This window comes from Eriocheir sinensis, chromosome 25 (assembly GCF_024679095.1).
Source record: "Eriocheir sinensis breed Jianghai 21 chromosome 25, ASM2467909v1, whole genome shotgun sequence".
Classification (NCBI taxonomy): domain Eukaryota; kingdom Metazoa; phylum Arthropoda; class Malacostraca; order Decapoda; family Varunidae; genus Eriocheir; species Eriocheir sinensis.
In genome coordinates this window covers 14,407,444-14,423,717 of record NC_066533.1, presented here as the reverse complement: position 1 = coordinate 14,423,717, position 16,274 = coordinate 14,407,444, and the positions used below count along the sequence as shown (strand labels likewise).

The 16,274-nt window shown below is 54.6% G+C and overlaps 1 protein-coding gene across 9 annotated transcripts in view; it reads right to left on the bottom strand.

Moving 5' to 3' along the window:
* Positions 1-16,274, bottom strand: part of LOC127003446 (msx2-interacting protein-like) — a 153,486-nt gene that overhangs the window by 3,016 nt on the left and 134,196 nt on the right. For 3 of the 9 annotated variants that reach the window (XM_050870148.1, XM_050870153.1, XM_050870155.1), the window contains 8 exons: positions 4,419-16,152; positions 3,714-4,253; positions 2,801-3,220; positions 2,336-2,408; positions 1,766-1,983; positions 1,282-1,518; positions 770-970; positions 211-369 (listed from right to left, as the gene is read on the bottom strand). In XM_050870148.1, coding sequence (XP_050726105.1) covers positions 211-369; positions 770-970; positions 1,282-1,518; positions 1,766-1,983; positions 2,336-2,408; positions 2,801-3,220; positions 3,714-4,253; positions 4,419-16,152 — 13,582 coding nt within the window. The remainder of the gene's footprint in view (positions 1-210; positions 370-769; positions 971-1,281; positions 1,519-1,765; positions 1,984-2,335; positions 2,409-2,800; positions 3,221-3,713; positions 4,254-4,418; positions 16,153-16,274) is intronic. The other 6 variants (XM_050870151.1, XM_050870150.1, XM_050870152.1 and 3 more) reach the window with 6 other exon arrangements.

Here is a 16,274-nt window from a genome sequence, read left to right as displayed (position 1 = left end):
TATATCTGTGAAAACATATAAAACATTCTCTTACAAATCACAATTAATCTATATCCAAACAGAATATGTAGTCCCATAAAACCCACGACAAGTAGAAAACAATAGTATAGTCAAGACCACAGTCCAACATAGCAACAACATTAACCACATGAATTTAGAATTAGTGCGCCACTGGCTGTGAATGAAGAGCATCTCTGCTGCCTCACTCACCTGGTGCGTTCCGGGCGCCGACACATTGACGATGCCGGCGGCCTGCTTCATGATCAGGTAGTTGATGATGCCGTTACGAAGGCTGTTCTGCTGCTGCAGGAAGTCAAAGGAGTCCCGTCCATGTGGAACAGCCAGGAGCATGCAGTGCTCTGCCTCCATCTGTACAACAAAACATTGATACACGTGACTACATTGAATAGTTCAACAACATCCAAAACCCACCATAACAACCTATTCTTCATCATCTATCACATCTAATTTAGTTATCATACTCTTGTGTCTGCTGAGAATTCTGGCTATGCAGGAGCTACTGGGAGTGTGGCCAAGGACAGGTGACATCTGCAGACTATTATATTGGCAGCCTGTGCTATATGGGAGGCTGGTCAAGTAAGGACAATGTGTACATGTCTCCATTGAGCTAAAATTATGATGTCCTGGTTTAAAACGTGTTTTATTGTAACACATCCTCATTAATTAAAACACTTGTTAATGTTCGTTATTTTGGAAACTTATCACCAGCCTAGACTCTGCCTTGACCCGAGCCAGCGCCTGTACACACCTGAATCTTTCTGGCCACTCCTTCCAGCTGGGTTTGTTCCAGTCTCATGCGCTGGCCAATCCTGATGGGGGAGGTGGAGCCGTCAGGGTGGACGCGCAGCGCCCCACGCGCCACATCGCTGCTGCCAGACACGTACAACATCTGCACAGCTGCGTGGTCTTGTTTGAGCCCAAGCAGTCCAACCCAAGTAATATCTGACCCCTGCAAAGATAAACAAGCCATGTGAAAATTGTGTATTATAGAATAAAGAATATTATATTATTTTCAGAGAAACATTTCCTTTCCTGCAAATGATGAAGTAACTTTGAGATATTTCTATTATAGCAACTATTTTTAACATGGTTCCCACATGCAAGCTTAGTCCAGGCTACAAAAAAAAATGTTTATCGCATGACTACCTACAAACAGGAATGGGCCACAACACTGAACACAAATCACTTCAGCTCATTCAAGCACACAGTTTACACTCCTTCACAGCGTCAAGAAGCAGGGAGCAGGGCAGTGACTCCTACCTGAAGCAGAACTTGAAGCTGAGGTGGAAGCTGCGATGGGAACTGCTGCGGGGACATTTGAACAATCGGCGGGTGGTGGACATCTGAGGGGGGGATGGCCGGGTAGACATGAGAGGGAGCCGAGGGAGATGAGATGCGGCTGCGAGCTTCATGCTCCGTCGAGCCAGGTGCCCCAGGGGTGCCTGCCCTCCCAGGGTAGTAGTAGCGGTCGTACAGCCTTGTGTATACCATGGCCACCTGGAGCACAGAGGTTAGGTTAGAAAAATGACCTTCAATACCTTTACACATCTTTGGCAGGATGTAGCAACTCATGAAAGAGGCGATGTAGTTATTCCATTTCCCAATTACTTCAGATATTCCAGCTAATAGACTGTCAGAATGTGAAATAGTAGGTACAACAATTATTCAAGAAAGAGATCGTCATAATCTCTGGCAACATCACAGTTTTGTTACAGGTGTGTGCAAGAAACACTTGGGGACGTGCCTGCGGGGAGTCCGTGGAGCGGTCATGGTGAGGTGACGCCAGCACGTGGGGTGAGGATGGACCGCGAGGGACGAGAGGTGCTGCTGGTGTTCCACTGGGCCGCGAGGGGTACTCGGTGGGTCCAGGTGTACCAGTGCCAGACCGCGGCTCGTGTTTCTCCGCTTCGCCCTTCTCCAGCTTCATATCCAGCGGCATGGGTGTTATGATCTTCTCTCCGCCTGGAAACAGAATCCTCATTAGTGGCTGAATTCGATGCGACAGGAAGTTGATAATGCTGTCACAACCTAACTTCACTTACGACACTCCAAGAGACTAAAAACAATAAAACATCAACAAGGAGACATACTGACCACTGGAACGAATCACACTGTTGTTTATGTTTACGTGAAGTCACTACAACTACTACAACCAATATTTCAACTTCAAGGAAATGGAAAGCAGTCATTAATTTAAATACTGAAGATTCAATTCCCATGTCTCAGAATATTAGCCTCCAAGTGATGAGAATATATTTTATAATGATCTTTGCTTCCACATGCTAGAAGGAGACTGAGGGGAGGCTGTAGTTACCATAGATGCCATAGTACTGTGAGGAGTAGACGTGCTGCAGGTACTGGGGCGGGACGTTGCGCATGATCTCCCCCTGAAAAGAGACGAGCCAGGTTGAAATTAAACAAATGACAGCGTAAAAAATTATAAAAAGTCGAGCTATTTCTTTAACAGTTACCTCTACTAAATAAGCTTACCACATCATCTTAAGTCACAAAACTATATTAACTAAGGATTTAGAATTACAATAACCATATTTTTGTAAGTGAGAAAAACCTGGACAAAACTGCCAAACTTGCAATAATCTAATAAAAATCTGGATCAAAACACTTGCTAAGGAAAACACCAAAACAGCTATGTACTGGTGTTATGAAGATCATGTTCCGGACAAAAGCATAATCTGAGGTAAGAAACGAATCATCCGTATTCTGCTGGATCTAAGGAGACAACAATGATTGAAGTCGAGTGTGGAAAGGGAATACTGACCTGGTGGGAGTGTTGGTGTGCCGGCGGGGGGGTGTGGGCAGAGGGAGGGGTGGACAGTGGTGGAGAGGTAAGGAAGCGAGCCCCAGCAGCGGCGGCGGCAGCAGCAGCAGCAGCACCGCCACCTGCACTGCCGCCATCATTACCTCCACCACTTCCGACAGTAGTTCCTCCACTACCCCCACCTCCACCTGCACTTCCACCACCACCACCACCACTTGCACCCCCACCACCTCCACCACCGGCACTGATCTGCTTGGGGTGGTGGGGGTGGTGCAGGGCCACGGGCTGCTGCTGGTACTCTCCAACATCCCCGGCATGGTAGAAGTGGGCCAGGCCACTCTTAGGGGTGACGGGGACAGAGGTAGCAGGCATGGGAGCAGCTGAACTGTGGCTGTGGGCAGCAGCAGCAGCAACAGCATGCTGAAAACACCACAACCACAAGTTAGTCGCCAGGAAAGCACAAAGCAAACAACACCATGCAATGACTCAAAGACCGCGGACTGACACAACACTTACCTCATGCAAGTAACATTAGTGTGTGTCTGTGTGTGTGTGTGTGTGTGTGTGTGTGTGTGTGTGTGTGCCTAAATTTAAAATTACATCACTGTTTGTGTGTATGAGCTTTTAGAAAGGAAATAGTAAATACTGAATTCAGCAATCAGTGTTCTTGTACCTCTCACAACTCTTGAGCTGCTTTTCTCATTACAGAGAATTACACAATTATACAGTATTTTTGTATAACGGCAGAGCAAGGAAGGAAAAATCCCTACATGTTTATATTTTTCTGGATTCCATCAGTACTGAATGAAGTATTAGACAAACATAAAGAATTATTCTCACTGATTGTGTCAACAAGGTTAAGGAAAGCATGCACAGGCAACAAAGTAACAGGTGTCAGGTGCCACCAACTCACCATCTCGTATCCGGCGATGGCAGGGTGGTGGGCCGGTGCATGAGGCTCTGACTCGTGCGTCCGCCCTGCCGGGGATGGCGTTGAGGGGGAGGACCCGGACAGCCTGGTGACGTCAACCCGCGGCGGCTCCAGAAACCGTTGATTGGGGTAACGCGGATGGATCCCAATGAACTCCCCGTGGACAGTAGGCCGCTTCTCCTCCAGGAACACTCGGGGGTGGCCCGGGGTATCTTCGATGGCCGAGGTGGGAACGACTCTGGCATGGGGAGGTTCATAGGTTCCTGCCGGAGCCGCTGGAATGGGACGTCCCTCGATGACCAGGTCTGAGGATGGCGGCTGACTGCTGACCGGTGTGGTGCTGGTCTTGGGCACAACGACGGGCCGGGTGACGATTGGACTCAGTGTGACTCCTGGGTTTGCCTGTATAGTCTTCTGGGGGTAGTAGGCCGACACGGGTGGCGCCACGGTGGTCTTGCGCACGTGGTTCCCCAGCTGTTTGGGGGCCGTCGAGACGACTGTCACACCCTTGATCTGAGCAGGCTGAGGAAAGGCAACAATCATAACCCAGTTCCTTATGACCTACAACACTAGCACCAAACTTTTGTTAACCTCAACAGCCAACATAAAGTGAGACTTAATTTTAAATGTGGCAATGAAAATCTTATTACATTCACACCAAGTAACACAAAAATGTGAACTGCTTACCTTGACCTGTGGCTGGGACTGTGGCACGGAGGCTGACAACTGCTGCTGAGGAGTGATCTGAGTGATCTGCTTGGCCTGTAGTCGCTGTGCCTGCAGGTTCTGTTGCTGCTGTGGAATAGGCTGCTGTTGCATCTGTGGCGGCGGCTGTTGCTGTGTGAGAGGTGGCTGGCCGGGCTTTATCTTGCTGATGTACACCGAGGTGGTGGCTGAGGGCCGCGGCGCGGCTCCCAAGGTCACAGTGGCTGGCAGGGTGGCCCGGGCAGGTGGCGGCTGGTGGGCTGGCACCATGGTGTGCGTCACAGCGGGTGAGGCACTGACCGACATGGTGGGCACCAGGGTGGGGACAGTAACCGACCCTTGTGTTGAGATGGGCAGGGCGGTCCGGGGAGGCACCCGTGTTACCAGCTCAACACTCACTTCTCTGTCGCGGCCAACGCTCATCAGCGGGCTGCCAACATTGCTGCTGACGACGGTCATGGTCACGCCTGGCCTGCACCAGCTGCTTCCCACGGTGGTGATGTGAGGCACGCCGGCATTTGAACTGACATTTGTGTTTACGTTGTTGTTATTGCTGTTGACAGACACTGCTGTAGGAACAAATGTTGGCTTGGAGTGACTCACTGCGCTTGACATGTGATGCGATGTTGGTGGCAGCGCTGCCTCTCCGCTGTCCGTGACGTACTGGCCCTCCTCGCACACCTTCACTCTGGTCACCACGCCCGTCACGGGGTCCACTAGTTCCGCTTCAGACTTCCGCTCCTCCACTGACGGTGTTACCAAGGTGGTGCCGCTTGGTGTTAACGAGCTTCCCACGGTGGTGACACTTGTGGCTGCCGTGCCGATGGTGGGCATGGTCATAAGAGGGCCAAAGCTGGGCTTTTCACCGTCTATCTGTGAATCGAAGGGGCGGACACGGCCCCGTGGGCTCCTGCGGGAGGCTGGATCATCATCCAGGTCGCCATCACACTTCATGTCTACATCGCGGTGCTTGCCTCTCCCTCGGCCCCGGCCTGGCATGCCCTGGGTGGTGGGGGCAAAGCTTGTTGTTATGACGGCAGGCAGAGTCGTGGCCACGGATGTCGGCGGTGCAGCAGAAACACTGTCCAGGATAATGATGCCTTCGCCGGCACTGCCATCCTCACCTTCCCCGCCCTGTTCGTCCTCAGGCACCTTGTCACGCAGACGCCCCGACCTTCTTGTTGTCGGGGTTGCAGCAGAACGCATCTCCTCACCCTCCACTCTGCGGACTTCCTCCACCTCAGGCTTGGCTGGACTACGACTGACGGGAGCCCTCGCTGGCTCCTTCTTGATCTTGGCCTTACCCAGCCCCAGGTTGATGTCCTCGTCCTCAGACTCGTGAAAGTCATACACGTCAGAGGCTGCAGGGGTGGGCAGGGGGCGGCTCTCCTCAGCCTGGACCACCCGTCCTCCCCGGCCCCTCCGCCTGCGGCCACTGGTCTCCTCGTGGTCCACCATGTCCGGGTGTCTTCGCGCTCGCTTGGTCCTGTTGCTGCGCCTGGGCTCTGGCAGGGCTTTGTCGGCTGGGGCGGGGGTGCCGGGCTCAGCCTGAGGCCCGTCTTTCTGGCTCTCGCTGTTGCGTGTATTGCGTCCCCGGCCACGCCCCTTGCCCCGCGTGGCCGCCCCGGAACGTGTGACTGGCAGAGCAGCGCCAGGCACATCCTCCTGCACCTCGGCGCCTTTCCTTCCTCCGCGTCGGCCCCGGCCTCGGCCCCGGCCCCGCGTGGTGGCGCTGGAGCGCTCGTCAAGCTTGGCGTCTCTCTCTCCCGCTTCTGATATACTTTCAGGTTCAACAGATTTGTTCTCGGTTGCAGAATCTTGATTCTGGTTTTGAATTTCTGAACACACTTGCTCCAGCTTGGCAAAGTCATCCTGCGGCTGAGGAGGACTGGATGCCTTGGGCGGCGAGTCCTCCGTGCCCGGCTCTTCCTTCATGCACAGCGACGCCTCCTCCTTGTCCGGCTGCGACGCCTTCTCCAGGTCTGGCTGCGTGGCCGTCTCACTCACAATGGTCTGGAGGTTAGCCAAGGCATTTTCGACAGACATCTTATTATTTGGTCCCTCAACTTTAATGATATCTGAGGTAGGCTTTCCACTAACTGATGGTGTTCCTTCAATTTCTTTGGGGTGTATGATAACACTATCTGTTTTCCCTGTCATGTTCATTGTTATCTGTGGCTCTAAATTACTCTTTGAATCAATTAACTTGCTGTCTGTAAGTGTGGTGGAAGCATTAGTGGATAAAGAATCCTTAATGAACGGCTCAGCAATTTTATCTGACTCACGTTTGATGTTGTCATTTGCTTTACTAAGGACAAGTTTTGTGTCAATGATTTCAGATGGTTCCGTGGCTGTTTTGGGTTCTTTAGCAGGAACAGGGACAGAGGGAGGGACAGGCCCAGTAATGGGGACAGGAATGAAGGTCGGGGTGGGCATGGTGGGGGTACACTTGGTCACCGAGATGGTGTCTGGTGTGGTGGGCGGCAGGACTGATGAGGAGGATGCAGAAGGAACAGAGGTGGAAGTAATGACTGATGTGTGAGTGAGCACCGAGGTGGCGATGGACACCGGACTGGAGCTAAAGCTTGGTTTGCATGATACTAAAGGTGAAGCGGATGAAACCTGTACACATGAGGGGGGATGAATGGAGGCGGAGGTCTGAACTGATGGGGCTGACGCTACTGTGGTCGTCTTTGTTGACATCGCCACAGAAACATGTGCTGAGGAGGAAGCGGGGGTTGACACACTGACGGAAATGGGAACAGAGGCCTGGGTGATCTTGACTATTCCACTTGAAGGAGAGTCTGAAACTGGGCTAATACTGGACTTGGGTGTGGATGTAGTGACGCAGGATGCTGATGATGACACTGGGGAGTATATTGACGGAGACACTACCTTGGGGCTGGGAGACAATACCTTGGGGCTGGGAGACAATACCTTGGGGCTAGGAGACACTACCTTGGGGCTGGGAGACAATACCTTGGGGCTAGGAGACACTACCTTGGGGCTAGGAGACACTACCTTGGGGCTAGGAGACACTACCTTGGGGCTAGGAGACACTACCTTGGGGCTTGGAGACATTGAACTACTGATAGAACTCATGGAGAACACGCTCGTTGCGCTAGACACTCGTGGAGAAAGATGGGATGGGATGGCGGGAGGCAAGTTTGGCTCTGTTTTGGAAAGAGTTTCTGTTCTGTTTAGTTGGTTATTATCTAGTTTTCCCTTAGGAACATCATCTACAACACGAGAACAAGAAGAGGGGGAAGACATGGTGGTGACAGTGGTGCTAGAGGTGCTCAGCAGGGAGTTAGTGTGACTGGAAGTGGAATACACGGCTGAACTCTCTGACACAAAACTTTCCATCTTATGACACGGTGAGGCTACAGTGACGGGTGGAGGAGGTGGTTCCTTGGGCTTACAAGAACCCAAGTCAGGCTTCTCTACAACTGGTAATGACTGTAAGGGTGTTGCAGTGCTTGTCACTGGTAGTGTTGTGGATTTAGGTGTTTGTAAACATTTAGTGGACTCTAATGAAGATGACAGGTATTTTACTGGAAGTGTGGGAGGAGTTTTAGAAGGTGGCACCACCGTTGGCGGCAAGACTGCCTCAGTGTTCAGTTTGACTTTGGGCGGTGCTGGCGCAGCTGCCGGGACCTCAGGAACACTGGGCTCTGGCTGGGCCAGAGCAGCTTTCCCGGAGTTGTCATCAGAGGATTTCTGAGGAGGAGTGACAGGACTCGGCAGATCCTTTTCACCCTTTTCCTCTGGTACAGATTTTTGCTGACGCTCCTCTGCAAGACTCTCCCCTTTGTCCACTGCTGGAGGGGGGACAGCCGCCGACTTGGGAGGTGACGACCAAGGCGGACAATGATCCCTCGCCTCAGGCCCAGCATCCTGCGCATGTGTCTGTTCCTCCTGGTCCTCGGAGGGCACCATGGATGAGTCTCCATCCTCGGCAGGGTCGGGCTGGTCCTCGTCAATCTGTAACGGCGGCTCTGACTGCACGGACCCCGGGCTGGCAGCTATCAGCGAGTACCTTCCCTCCTCAGCCTCGGGTGTTTGGCCTCCTTCCAGGTCCTCCTGAGGCTCCAGCGGCTGGGGCTCGGCCTCGGGTTCTTCTGGAGCTTTGACGGGCGAGGACGGTGGGTTGTGGGGTGCCTGTTGGGCCCACCCGTCCTCACGGTCTCCTGGCATTTCACACTGCAGCATCTGAGCAGCCTTCTGAGCCTCCTCAAAGGCCTCGTCAGCTACAACTGAATTATCTGGAGGCATCATTGTGTCTTCAACATTAGGCTGAACACCTGCATCGTCAGGATAACCGTCGTCATAGCAGGCCAGAAGACCCGCCACCGCGTTCAAAGTCTCTTCCTGGGAGATGACAGCCCTGGAGGCCTTTCCGTTGGCAGCAGCATTGGCGTCGACGGTGGACTCGGGAGCACTGAGGTTGGAGGCTTCCGTTATGTCCTCAAATATTGGGCCCGTGGATGGCAGTGAGGAGGGCACTTGGGTGGTCAGGCTTTGTACTGCTGACTCCGCTGCGTCTGGAGGAAGGGTGGCCAGGGGGTGGGGGCTGCGGCTTCCCTTCAGGTCACAGGGCTCGCCACTCTGCCGGGGTTCCACTATTTCCTGGGGGTCACGTGTGCGGGTGTGAGTGAGGGGACTCTGGTGGGGGGGTGGCTCTGGAGGACTGCTTGGTGCACACTTAGTGGTGGTGGTGGTGGTGGGGGAGGCAGCAGGCGGGGCAGCTACGGGGGGGCTGTGAGGGCTGCTGAGTGGGGCTGGTGCTCTAGGATCTACTTTTACCTTTTCCTGTGGACTCAGTAAACGAGGCGAAGAGATTTCCTGTGATGGGGGAGAGACAGTGTCCAGACACAGTAAAGTGGAATGTTCAACAGCGTGGTGGTCCACCTTGTGCTCGCCGGCCCCAGTGCGCTCCTCCTCCAGGCGGCGGTGGTGCTTGCGGCCCCGACTCCCGTCCTTCTCCCGCTTCTGTCGTTTCTTCTTTTTCCTGTCTTTCCGGGAGTCTCTCTGTTCGCTGTAGTCCTCGTCGTTGATTCGAAATATGTCCATGTTGATGCTCGCCTCAGAGTCATGATACTCGTGCTCTTCTTTGGGTAGTGGCATCTTCATGTCGGTTCTGCCACTTTCCTCGGAGGGGCAAGTGTTCATGGAGGTGATGCCAGGACTGGTGGCATTACTGGGAACACTGTTTCCACTGCCACTCTTTTCCGTTTCCAAAACAGTTCTCAGATTGTCTGGCGGCGGTGGCGGTGGATCATGGCGCGATCGTTCCTTCTTCACACTTCTTCGATCCTCTGTTTTGAAATCAATGGATTTGTTGTCAAGTTTGTTTTCAATCTTGTTTTCCACACAAGGTGGGAGTTCCTGTGGCGCTGGCTTCAAGCGTCCATGGCTGTGTTTTGGGGCACTGGCCGCTGGCATCACGTGGAGGTCGTCAGAGTCTGAGTCATAGACTTCTCCCACAGTGAGTCTTGTCTGTGCCGGGGACAGAGGAGGCGGAGCTGTGGAAGTTCCAGAGGAGGTGGAGCCTTTTCTTTTGGCTGTGGCCGAAGCAGGAAGGACATGTGGCAAGCTTGGTGAAGGATCAGAATCATCGGATATGTGACCAAATATGATTTCCATCCTCTCGTCCTTCTTTGAGGGAACTTTGTCTCGGATGACGGCACTCTCACCGGTACGCTTCCTCTCACGCTGCAGCTGTGAGAGGCTCTTGTCGTGCCGGATCTCCACGGCCTCGGCCTTGACCTTGGGACGCACCGGCCGGGAGTCCTCCGAGGGCAGGGCTGCATCGCTGTCTTCTGACGTGGTGATGATCTCCTTGCTGATGCTGATGCCCTTCTTGGTCTTCTCCCTCACACGGTTAGGCTTCCGCTCCTTGTCTCGCACCTTCACCCTCGCCGCTGGCTTGGGGGGTTTGGTGTGGGAGGACACGTCCGACACTTCGCTGTCTGACTCTGGTGGGCGCACACACTTGTTGGGTCTCTTGATGTGCGCTTCACTCTCGGTATCAGAGTCGATGAACATGTTGTCTGCGTGTCTGTGAACCATGTCGACTGATTCCTCGTTAATGCAATTGGATCTCATTCCTGATGGGTAGTTTGGAGAGTTCATGGTCACCTCCTCGTCCGTGGTGATGTCCGACACCAGAATATTCCTCAATTTGTTCTTGGGGTCTTTCTTGTAGCCCGGCAAGGACGGCTTCTTGTCGTCCCTGGAGCACATGTCTTCATCAGTCTCGTCGGAGGTCAGCTGCGTTGAGCGCCTCTTCCGCAGGGCGTCCTCATCTGAGCTGGTTGGTCTGATGAGGCTGCGTTTCTGGCCCCGGCTGTTGATGTCCCCGTCTTCCTCTGAGTCTGAGATGTCCGAGTGAAGGGGCGGCATGGACTTCTTCTCCTTCCTCGCCCTCTGGTGCTGGCGGTACTTCTGCATCTGTAGCTGCTTTATCTCCTGCTGCCTTCTCTCCTCCTCCTGCTTCTGCTGTCTCTTGAGCCTTCGTGCCTTCACTTTATCGTACATATCAAACTTGCCATCGTCAGCGGGAATGTCAAAGATGGAGTGTTTCTTGGGCGCCTGTTCCTCCTCCCCATCTTCCTCGCCTCCCGACCCCGTGAGGCTGCCGCAGGAGTCCGTCTCAGGGTCGAATATGGACTTGGCCTTGTTGACGTGCTTGTTCTTCTGGCCTGTCATCCCTATCCTCCCCTGTGGTTGGTGGGACTTATTGCTGGTGCTGTTACGCCTCGAGGGTGGAATGACCTTTGCCCTCGTGACCTCGTCCTCGGAAGTCGGCACATCGCTGGGAGGCACCGGTGGGTCATGGGCGTCGAGGCAGGGCTTGGTGCGGACGGGCTGCGGCGGAGTTACCTTCACTCGACTTGAACTTCCTTTCGACCGAGCTTCCCCATCGCTCTTGTCGCTCTTACCCGAGTCGTGCTTCCGCCGCCGATTGTCTCTCATCCGCTCCGCCCGCCTCTCCTCTGACTCCTCGCGCAGCACCTCGGTCTTCTCGGTGCGGTGGGGGGCATCCTCAACCCTGGCGGTGATTGGGATGGGCTCGTGGTTGGGCATCATGGAGTCCTCGCTGCTGGAGTAATGGATGGAGGACACCTTGCTCGCTTCAGGCATCTCCTCCTCATCCGTGTCCAGCAGCCGTGTCTTGCGTACCTTGTGTTTGGAGGCCGTGTCATTGCTGTCCTGGTTTTCGTACGGTCTGTGGTGGTGCCTGACGGAGGTCTCGTGGCGGGAATCCCTTCGTTTGTCGTTATGGCGGTCGCTGTTGTGCCTGCTGTCCCGCCTTCCGTCCGTTCTCTCGGTTGCGTCACGGTGGTTTACCCTCGGGACTCTATCCTTGTCTCTATCTCGGGGTCGCTCGTTGCTCCGTATTTTGTCCTTCTCCCGTTCTCGGTCTCGGTCGCGCTCCTTCTCCTGGATTTTGTCTCGCTCCTTTTCGTAACTCTTCTCCTTCTCCGGTTTTTCCCTGTCTTTCTCGGAGGATTTCTTTTTCTCTCTCTCTAAAGCCTTTTCTCTTTCCTTTTCAGCAGCTCTCTCCCTCTCTCGCTCTTTTTCGAAGGCCTTTTCTCGTTCTTTCTCCAGGGCCTTTTCTCTCTCCCTTTCGAGCATCTTCTCTCTCTCAAGGGCTTTCTCTCTCTCCCTCTCTTTCTCCAAGGCTCTCTCTCGCTCTCTCTCCAGCATCTTTTCCCTTTCCTTCTCCGCTTTCTCCCTCTCAAGCGCCTTTTCTCTCTCTCTTTCCTTCTCTCGTTCCTTCTCCAGCATTTTCTCTCTTTCCTTTTCCTCCTCCTTTTCACGTTCCCTTTCCTTCTCCTTCTCCCGTTCTCTTTCCTTCTCTCGTATTCGCTCCTTCTCCGCCTCCTTCTCGTATCTTGAGGCTGACGAGGTCTTGGCTTTTTCCTTCTCCTTGAACTTGTCTTTCCTCTCCTTGTGTTTCTGTTCCCGTAGCTCGGATTTCTTGTCCTCGCTGTGTCTTCTTTTGTCCCCTTCGCTCTTGTTCCTCTCCTCCCTGACGGACTCTTTCCTCTCCTCCCGAATAGAATCTTTCCTCTCCTCCCGAATAGAATCTTTCCTCTCCTCTCGTAAGGATTCTTTCCGGTCTTCTCTCACTGATTCTTTTCTCTCGTCTCTGGTGGATTCTTTTCTCTCCTCTCGAATGGCGTCCTTACGATCTTCTCGGACTGATTCTTTCCTCTCTTCCCTGATGGAGTCCTTTCTCTCCTCTCGGTTCGACTCTTTCCTCTCTTCTCTAATCGAGTCTTTCCTTTCCTCCCTGATCGAATCCTTTCTCTCCTCACGGATGGAGTCTTTTCTCTCCTCTTTCTTCTCTTCCCGCCTTTCGTCGCGCCTGTCCTCGTATTTTTCCTCTCTCTTCTCGTCCCTCCGTTCCTCCTTCTTTTCCTCCTTCTTGTCTTCTTTTCTGTTATCTTTCCTCTCTTCGCATTTTCGCTCACAGGCTTTGTCCAGCGTTCGAGGGTCAACTTTGTCGTACGGTTTGTCTTCGACCTTCTCTTTCCTCTTGTCCTTTTTCTCCTCCTTTTTGTGGGTGTCTTCTTTCTTGTCCTCCATTTTACTCTCACATGACTTTCTCTTCTGCTTGTTGTCCAGCGTCTCGCAAGTCCTGTTGTTGATCTTGTCGGTGTGGTTTTCCTGGACCTCCTCCCGCCTTCCTCCTCTGCTCTTCTTCTCCCTCTCGCTCTTCTTGTTCTCCCTGGTGTCCCGAGAATCCCTCCTCTCCTTCCCCACCTTCTCTCTCAGCATCTTGTCTTCATCGTCGTACTTGATGCGCTTGGAGTCTGGTTCCGGGGCCTTGCCGTCCACCTTGAAGCGAGGGTCGTTTTCGATGCTGCTGTGTCGGCGTTTGTGGTTGTTGGTGGTGATTTCTTTGTTGTTGGTCTCACACTTCATGGGCTCCACTTTCAGGTTCTCCACTTTCACAGGTTCGACCTTTATAGACTCTGACTTATAAGTTTCGACTTTTAGCGGTTCGTTCTTTATGGTTTCCGCTGCCACAGGCTCCTCCTTAACTAGTGGAGTGAGGGGCTCAGGGGCAACGGCTACAACCATGTCCTTACACTCGTTAACTTCCCTTACACAATCTTTGGTTTTGCCATCCTCTAATTTAGGCTGCTCTACCTTGACTCTTTGTAGCACAGGGTCCTCAGCCTCCTCAGTATGAGGTTCTTCTTTTACTAATGGTGGGAGAGAATTAACACCTCTCCTCTCAGGTACATTATGTGGTGCAGACTCTTCTAGGTCAGGCCGTGCACCAGGGCTGGACAGTGGCTGCAGGAGGCTGGAGGTGGTGGTCAGCACAGACTTGCTGCTGGAGACAGACTCCGTGACCGACACCACGCCTGTCACACGCGTGTCAGCCACGACAGTGACCACCCCCCCTGGTGCCTCCTCTTCCAACACTTCCCCCCCATCTCCCGCGGCAGCCGGCAAGTCGAATCGCGCTGCTCGAGGTGTTGCGGGAGCACGTCTCAGAGGCGTGACTGCTGAGGTAGTACTGGTGGCAGTAGTGATGGAAGAGGTGGTGGTTATAGAAGGTGCAGGGCTGACTGGTGTAACTGGAGACATGTGTGGCGGCGGGTGGGCAGGACTGACGCCGGGACTGACACCGGGACTAAAGCCAGGGCTGGAGGCAGGTGGGCGCACTGCCTGAGAAACCACAGGTCTATGTAGCGGTGACAATCCCTGAGACTTACTGACCTGCGGGACAGATACAAACACCCTAGGAACTTGTGAAGGACTCGAAGTGACAGGTTGCGGCAGCTGTGCCTGCTGACTGGATAATCTGACGCCGGGCAGGCTGCTGATTGGGGTGGCAGAGGGCACAGCTGGCGGGGTGGAAGGAAGGCGAGTAAGGTGTGTGTTGACCAGGGGCGGGCTGGGCATGATGCTCCCCGCCCGGGTGGTGCGTGGGGTGGAGGTGAAGGGCTTAGGTTCATACTTATCACCGACATTTTCCAGTCGCTTGCTATCCTCGTCGAAGACTGACCTTTTCGAAAGAAGAGATTTAACAATATCGGACGGTTGTGACCGCAACTCCTCAAGATTAAGAATTTTTGCAAATCGACCATTTTTGTTTCCACTGACAGCTGCACTGTTTCCATTATCACTAACAACTTCATTTCCTGGCGCTGGAGGCAGGCTGTTCCCCACCACCCGCGAAGACCCAGACCACTTCTCATACTTCTCGTCAAGAGCACGAATTCGCTGTTCCAGGTCAATGGAGGGGCTGCAGGGCGAGGGGAGGGGGGATTCTTCAGAGTCCGAGGGGCTGTCCCGCGGTCCAGGGGAGAGCGGAGTATCCACCACAGCACTGCCAACCTCACGCACCTCTCCCCTGTTGCCTGCCACGACTCCCCCGCTAAAGGGTGGCGACCTCAGCAAGGTGGCGCCCTTGGGAGAGGTGGAGGCAGCACGTGGGGACAGGTGGGCACGGACTTGTTGTGCAAACCTCGGCAACGGCAGAGAGAGGGGAACGTTGTGGTAGCGGTCCCTGTGGTGATGATGGTGATGGTTGTGGTGGTGATGGTGGTGGTGGTGGTGTGACGAGTGGCGCAGGGGGTCGGAGGAGTCGTCCCGCTCGTCCCTGACCGGAGTGCCGGGGGGGCTGGCGTCGCTGTGGTCTGCGGCAGCGTCACACGAGGAAGACACATGAATGGCATCGCGGCGCCAGTGGGTGTCGTCCGCGTCAGACACGGACGATCTCCGATAGCGAGGATCATGGACTTCCTCAGACTGGCGGGGAGGGTGCGGCAAGGAGTCTCCGCTCCGCCTTACCAGCCGCCCTTCCCGCCGCGCGTCGTGAGGTCGCCGAAAGTTTGTAATGGAATCACTGCTATCGGCAAGCCGCTTTACACTGACCACCTTCTCGTAGTTTGCATCATTGTAGCGCGGCTTTTTGTGGGGGCGCTCCTGATCCGGCAGCCGCTCGTCCCCCGAGGAGGGCGGGTCCTCCGTCAGCCGCCGGTGCACCAGCCGGGGGTCCTGGGGGCCGCTGGCGCCACCACTGCTGCTGCTCACCACGTCCTCACCGTCCTCCGTGTGGGAGGAGCGGTGCAGCCTGTGGGAGCCTGAGCGGTGGGGGGACTCGGGAGGCGCAGCAGGCGCCGGCCGCCGGTTGTCACTTACCCGCACCACCAGGTCCTTCAAGTCACTGGTACGTCTTCGGTAGTCCCGAGGGTCAGGGAGGGAGCGGTCCTCCAGGAGGGTGACCTCCCGCGAAGGCGAGGCAGCGATGGGAGTGCCTGGTGACCTGGGTGGCGCCAACCGCGCCGACACGGAGGAACTGCCTTTTGCCGGCCGTGGCGGCGGCGGGGGCGAGGCCGTGCGGGACCCCGGCGGGGACTGGCTGTGGAAGCTGTCGTGGTCGCTGGTGGAGCGTCGGGCCGTGCGACGACCACCTGACTCGCCGTCCTCGTAGGGAATGCGAGCCGAAGGACTCAGGCTGTTGCGGTCTCTGGAGTGAGCACGCTGTGAGCCCGGCGAGGGGTCGTCTCGCCGCCTTGCAGGGCTGAAGCTGTGCCTCCTGCTGTTCCCTGTGACAGCGTTGGTGGCGGCCACACCCCCAACCCCGTCACCATACCGCTGGCTTCCCGCGTACTCCCGAAGCTCCCTCTCGTAAGAGTCTTCGTAAGAGGCTCCGCTGCCCTGACTGAACTCGTCATAACTTCTCCTGCGGGAAAATGCCAAATGAAACATTGTACCAGAATAAATCTAATTTCTTGTAGAGAACAGCCTGTAGCCTATACAAAAACAGCAAAACTCCAAATTAATAAATATATGGCTGAGTAGCTT